This window comes from Triticum urartu, chromosome 5 (genome assembly GCF_003073215.2).
Source record: "Triticum urartu cultivar G1812 chromosome 5, Tu2.1, whole genome shotgun sequence".
Lineage (NCBI taxonomy): Eukaryota > Viridiplantae > Streptophyta > Magnoliopsida > Poales > Poaceae > Triticum > Triticum urartu.
The window spans coordinates 629,268,403-629,275,679 of NC_053026.1; the positions used below are offsets into that span (position 1 = coordinate 629,268,403).

The 7,277-nt window shown below is 47.5% G+C and overlaps 1 protein-coding gene across 1 annotated transcript; it reads left to right on the forward strand.

The window, feature by feature from the left end:
* Positions 1-3,105: 3,105 nt before the first annotated feature.
* On the forward strand, positions 3,106-7,040 carry LOC125506377 (mechanosensitive ion channel protein 6-like). Its single transcript, XM_048671201.1, has 5 exons — positions 3,106-5,016; positions 5,446-5,569; positions 5,660-5,953; positions 6,046-6,248; positions 6,390-7,040. The coding sequence occupies exons 1-5, from the start codon at positions 3,173-3,175 to the stop codon at positions 6,670-6,672; spliced, it is 2,748 nt and encodes a 915-aa protein (XP_048527158.1). The 5' UTR covers positions 3,106-3,172; the 3' UTR covers positions 6,673-7,040.
* The last annotated feature ends 237 nt before the right edge of the window (positions 7,041-7,277 follow it).

Consider the following 7,277-nt stretch of genomic DNA (forward strand, 5'->3'; position numbering starts at 1 on the left):
ACATAATTTTGTGGGGGTATTGGGCTAAAATGGTACTAACAATAGACCATATGTGGTAATCATTCTTTTAGACTATAGCTTAAAATTTTCTATAGGATTGGGTTAGATGGGTCTCCACTAGCCGGAGACCCCCCACCCCCCTGAAACGGTGACGCCAAGCCTAACCGCTGCTCGATGAACTTTCACGGTCATCGTGCCGCCTCACCCGCCTCTGTGTCAACTTGTTCCAACCACTAGCCTTGCTGTTGGGGGGCCGCCGCCGGAACTCCTATGACCATTGTCGAGCTCGCGTAGCTGCCACCCGAACACCCCAATTCTGGTCGTCCTGCTGTGCTCCACACTGTCAGATCCGCCCCCGCAGCCCACTCGGAGTTGCCCCAACGCCGTCCTCGAACATAGCATCATTGTCACCAAGCTCTCACCGCTACCCGATCCCACCCAATTTCTATTGTCCCATCATGCTCCACACTGTCAGATCCGCCCCCGCCACTGTCCCCAAGCATTGTGCCATTGTCGCCGAGCTCTTGTCGTCGTACCTGAGCACCACATCGTCATCCCCAACCTCCCACTACCGTCCTCAAAATTCCCCGCCGCCATTCTCCATCGTCCCCGCCGTTGTATCTGCCTCTCGGTCTCCCTGCCGTCGGATCATCTTGTCGCATGTGGGTCTGAAAATATGGATATCTAGTTTAAGTCTATTGTAAAAGCAGACAAATTTTGGCTACCTAAAACTATTTTTAGGTATCCAACCTTTTGGTCTGCTGTTGGAGATGCTCTAATGGCACGCAACAATCGATGAGACCACTGTGGCTAGCATTTTCTACTTAATTACTATAGTAGGTACAATATAGTACTCCCTCCGTTTTTTTTACTCCGCATATAAGATTTGGTCAAAGTCAAACTACACAAAGTTTGACCAAATTTATATAAAAAATATGAACATCTACAATATTAAAACTATATAGTATGAAAATACATTTTGTGGTGCATCTGATAATATTGATTTCATATTGTCAATGTTTATATTTTTTAATATAAAGTTAGTCAAACTTTACAAAGCTTGACTTTGACCAAACCTTATATGCAGACTAAAAAGAAACGGAGGGAGTAGTAAAAGACAAGAGTGAAAAAAGAAATCAAATAAAAAATGTTGTGCTATAATAGGTAGAATCGTGTAATAATGTTACCAACATTGGAAAAAAAAACATATCCATGATCGAGAAACAAGGACAAATACAATACTAACTAATAAACAGATCAATGTCATTTCAGGTGGGAAAAAACCGTCTCATGGATGGGTCAAGGTTAACGTAGATGCATCATTTCATGTGGATACTTTTTCTGGAGCTTGTGGTGCTATCGTGCGTGATGAACGAGGTGATTTTCTAGCAGCAGCGACTTGGTTTCTTCCGCATATCCAAGATGTCGATTCAGCGGAGCTCATGGCAATTAGAAATGGAATGTACTTGTTGGCAAATTTGGGTTGCAACAATGTGGAGATTGAATATGATTGCCTTTTTGCGGTGGAGTCAGTTCAACAAATGGACTCTTTATCTTGGACCCGAGATTGCATTGGTCTCTGAATGCAAGGAGTTGGCAATGGACGTTGCTAAAATATCATTGAAACACTGTTTTCGGGAAGCTAATCAGGTAGCAGATGAGCTAGCTAAACATTCTTTTAGTGCTAGATCTTTGGGTACTTGGGATGATGCAAGCCCTGACTTTGTATCTGAAAAATAAAGTCTATTTGCCGTAAAAAAAACTAATAAGCTGATCCATGATGCTAAACTTGACACTGATGTTCATATTTTCATGTATTTATTTCAGCATTTTTAGCGATGTCTGTTCAGGGAGAGAAGATGTTCTCGTCAACTACGGAGGCGCTTGTGGTGACTTTGTCAATTTTAACATAATGTGTCAGTTCAGTCTATCAAAGGTGCTCACATGAGGGTAGGGTGTGCGTGCATGCGTATATAGAGATGAGTGTATGCACGTATGTATGAGCGGCTGCGTATGTAATGTGTTAAAAAGAATGAATTAAAGCATTGATATATTACCTAAAAGAAGGAGACTTTTTACGGTACATCATACTACCAAATATGATGGGTAGTATTTATAGTTTATCGAAGGGTCAATATGAGCCGACTCCGGATTTGACTCAAGGACATATTGGTAATTCTTTATTATGGGGATTAGTCATCTATTATATGCGTTTTGATATGCAAAGCTCCATCTCTTCCACGCCCGCGCTGCCCCTAGGTCCTCCGGCATCCAGACGCCGCCTAGCCGCCTCAACTGGCAGTCGCCTACTCCTCGGCCGAATGCCCTCGCCTCCCGTCGTGCCCAAGGACGGGCACCCTGGACCAACTTCCCTGCCACAACCGGCAGCGCCCTCTATCTTCATTGACGTGTACATCAGAGCTCCGCAGGTTCTCCATCCCGTCTTCGCGTCTTGCTGCCCTCTGCTCCTCAACAAAGCTAGCTAGCTGGTGTAGGCGCGTGTGTCTTCCTGCAGAATATATCCAGCAACTAGCTTTTGGTAGTTAGCCTTGAGCCCTCGATACTTACTCCGTGCGCAGTCCAAGAGCACCAGCCTCGGTGGATCATTGACCGAACTATCCCAAAATACCCTTTATACCTTAATATACTGCCCAAATACCTTTATACCTTAATATACTGCCCAAATTATGCAGTAGTATTGTGGCATCTGAGCCATTAAATCACAGAAATAAAGGGTCTAAATTAATCTGATGTACCGTAAAAGGTCTCAAAAGAAGAAGAAGAAAAACGAAAAAAAACTAAAACCAAGTGATGAACAAAATGCACATAAATTACATTGTTTTACATACAGTACACAAACAAGCCTATCGGTAGGTACGATTTGCGCACAAAACCTAAGTTTAGTCTAAATGCAATTGCCAAATATCAAAACCGAATCTTAGCTTCGCCCTTCGATCGTGTCCATATCCCAACCACAGAATGCCACGTACAGGTGCTCAGCATGCGTGCGGTGCTGTCAGCTTTGTGCTGCTCCACGTCGTTCTCCATGGCCTCGTTAAATACCACACCCCCGGGGCCCTAAACCTTGCAACGCAACTCCTCCACTCTTGAATCACCCAAGAAATTTGGCGCGAAAACTCGCGTGTGTGACTGCTTCTGTTGGTCGGCGGCTATGGACCAGGTGCAACGGAAGAGCATCCTGAGGTCAGCAAAGCCGCTGTCGCGGACGCGGTCGGAAGAGCTGTCCATGTTGTCCGACCTCGGTCAGCGACGGGACGTGGTTCTGAACATCGATGGGAACGGCAACGGCCCCGGCGCGGACGTCCTCGGAGCGGCGGGGAAGCCGACAGCCAGCAGGAAGTTGTCCACCGCCGCCAGCTCGCCGTCCCACTCCCAGGGGTGGGCCGACGCGAGCTTCGACTTCTGGAGGAACGAGGGCGGCCACGCGCGCCGCGTCGATGACTTCAGCTTCAAGAATCGGCCGGCGTCACTGCAGCCGCAGGCATCGTCCCCTTCGCTCTCGCCGAAGAAGAAGGCGGCGGAGGTCGGCGAGGACCCGCCCGCGCGCCTCATCGGGAACTTCCTCGGGAAGCAGAAAGCGGCCGAGGCCGAGCTGATCGACCTCGACATGGAGACGGACGACATTGGGAGGTCGTCACACTCACACCCGTTCTCATCCAACTCCAGAGATCGGGATGCGCCGCGTGTCTCCTTCAAGGACCGCCAGATGTCCTCGTCCTCTTCATCCGGCTCCGATTCCGATACCGGAGGCATCAAGCCCGCCGGCGACGACGGAATACGCAACACCTCCACTCCCACTCCAGCGGGACCGAGACCATTACTACGAGCCAAGACGCGCTCCCGGCTCACGGACCCGCCGCCGCGGTCATCCGTGGCCGTCGACGAGGAGCGCAAGAAGTCGTCCGCCTTGCGCCCTCCCAAGTCCGGCCAGTTTTCTGGGCGTATAACCGGCAAACCCGGCCAGCGGCGCAAGTCGGGCCCCATGGAGGAGGAGGAGGAGGACGACGACGACCCCTTCACAGACGCCGACATCCCCGACGACTTCAACCGCGGGAAGCTGGGCGCTCTCACCATACTGCAGTGGCTCAGCTTGGTGCTCATCATCGGGGCACTAGTGTGCAGCCTCACAATAAGGCCCTTGTCACGGAAGAAGCTATGGGAGCTGCACCTCTGGAAGTGGGAGCTCCTCGTGTTCGTGCTCATCTGTGGCCGCCTCGTCTCCGGCTGGGCCATCCGGATCGCGGTCTTCGGCGTGGAGCGCAACTTCGTGCTGCGGAAGCGCGTGCTCTACTTCGTGTACGGCGTACGCGGCGCCGTGCAGAACGCGCTCTGGCTCGGCATGGTGCTCGCCTCCTGGCACTTCTTATTCGACGAAGGCACCAACACGGCGGTGCTGCCCTACGTGACCAAGGTGCTGCTCTGCCTCCTCGTCGCCACGCTCGTCCGCCTCGTCAAGACGCTTCTCCTCAAGGTGCTCGCCTCGTCCTTCCATGTCTCCACATACTTTGATCGGATCCAGGAGGCGCTGTTCAACCAGTACGTCATCGACACACTGTCCGGGCCACAGCTGGTCGACGAAGACTACGTGATCGCTGAGGTGCGTGAGCTCCAGCGCGCCGGCGCAGACATCCCGAAAGAGCTACACCCCGCCTTGCCAACCAAGAACCTACCGGAGCAAAGGGGCACCCGGGTCTCGGGTTTGATCTCCAAGGGAGGTGGAATCAATCCGTTGTCGAAGGAGAAGAAACGGCGTGAGGCTGATGAAGGCATCACCATTGACAAGCTCCATAGGCTCAATCAGAGAACCGTCTCGGCGTGGAACATGAAGAGGCTGGTGAAGATTGTTCGTTTTGAGACGCTCGCCACAATGGATGAGCAGATCCAGCAAGCAACGGCAGGGGAAGGGGCTGAGTCAGGGACACAGATTCACACTGAATATGAGGCGCAGCTGGCCGCCAAGAAGATCTTTCACAACGTAGCCAAGCCTGGTTCCAAGTAAGCATTTCTTTGTTGGCATCCTTGCCTTTTACAAGCTCTTTGCAAATTACATCATTTTATATTTATTCCTATTGTCTAGACTCTAGAGTCTATATCAGATAGTCTTTTGCCTGTAGTGTAGGAATTTTGAGCTCACAAAGAGGTACACGGATAATTGGACTAAATCAACGACAATTAATATGGATCGAAGGGAGTAGTATAATTATTTCTTCTTTAATATCATAAATAGCATGATAATTGTTAGACTTATAGCGCACTGTCGTGTTCACCGTCAATTACAAAAGTGGAAGGACATACTGCATAATTTTATAGGAATACTTAACCAAAATGCCCTCGGTCCTCGTATTTTCAAATATTGTAGTTCTAAGAATAGTGACAATTTACGCATTCGGGCTCTTGATGTTAAATGTATAAATAATAATGCAGGCACATATACTTGGCAGACTTGATGCGCTTCATGAAGCAGGAGGAAGCCATCAAAGCTATGCACCTTTTTGAAGGAGCACAGGAGCACTGTAGGGTCGGCAAGAAGTCTCTCAAGAACTGGGTGGTAATGATCTTATTATATACCCTACTATCCAAGTTGCATCAATCTTCAAGATACCTTCTCTAACATTATCAATGAAACTTCATTCTATAGGTGAAGGCATTTAGAGAGCGCAAAGCTCTTGCCCTAACACTTAATGATACAAAAACAGCAGTTAACAAGCTCAACCAGATGGCCAATGTTGTTGTTGGCCTCATAGTGTCCGCTCTCTGGCTCCTTATTCTCGGCGTAGCAACGACACAATTCTTTGTATTCCTCAGTTCACAACTTCTTGTGGCGGTATTTGTATTCGGGAATACCTTGAAGACGATTTTCGAGGCAATTATCTTCTTATTCGTTATGCATCCTTTCGATGTTGGTGACCGCTGTGAAATTGAAGAGGTTCAGGTAATGAATATATTCTCGATCGGTGCTACTTATTTATTTAGTTGAAAATTACCTCGCATTCGTGGACTGACGTTTAACCACTTGAATTTTAGGTTGTTGTAGAGGAAATGAATATCATGACAACAGTCTTTCTTCGTTATGATAACCTGAAGATCTATTATCCAAACAGTGTACTTGCCACCAAACCAATTTTTAACTTCTATAGGAGTCCTGATATGGGAGAAGGGGTTGACTTCTCTATTCATGTAGCCACACCGATGGAAAAACTGACGCTCATGAAGGAAAGAATACTTCGGTGCGTACCAGTGCTTCTGTCTCAGTTCATATATGTTCACAAATTGGCGTAAACATAACACATCAATAATTTGTAGTACCATTTGTTGCTGATCTTACCACATCGAACTAATATTAGTTTTCTTTTCTTATGATAATCCAGTTACATTGACAGTAAGAAGGAACATTGGTACCCTGGTGCGATGGTTGTCCTCCGAGATGTAGATGACACCAACAAGCTGAAAGTATCCATATGGCTGCGGCACAGACTCAACTTCCAGGACATGGGTATGAGGTTTGTGAGGCGGGAACTCGTGCTCCAAGAGATGATCAGAGTCTTGAGGGACCTCGACATCGAGTACCGGATGTTGCCCCTTGATGTGAACGTGCGAAACGCGCCCCCTCTGCAATCCACAAGGATGCCGACGACGTGGAATTATTCATGAAGTGGCGGGACATCCCGTTATGAGATCACAAATATAACAGTTACCGTCCATGTCCAGTGACAATGGTAGCAACTATAGCTAAATACTCCCACCGTTCTCAAATAAATGGACATATAGTATTTTAAGACAAATTATGAAGTGGAGTAGAAAATGCATTAGGAAGGTGCAAAGCACCATCCATCTCCTCTTTAATTACCCACCTCCAATAAGATGAGTGCACGTAGAAACTGAGGAGACTATGTATTGAATGTTATTGGTATCTCATTTACTTGTTGTCGATAAGAGCTGTCTCTGTATCTTCGGGTTCTTGGGATGATGTAATCCCTGACTTTGTATCTCATTTACTTGTAAACGACATGATCATCATATGAGAAATAAAGTCTATTTTGCATTAAAAAACTAATAAACAGATCCATGATGCTAAACTTGACACTGATGCTCATATTTTCATGTAGTATTTATTTCAGCCTTTCAATGATGTTTGTTCACGGAGAGGAGATGTTCTCATCGACTACGGAGGCGCGTGTTGTGACTTCGTCAAATTTAAGATGGTGCGTCACTTCAGTCTATCAAAGGGGCTCATGAGGGTAGGGTGTGTGTGCGTT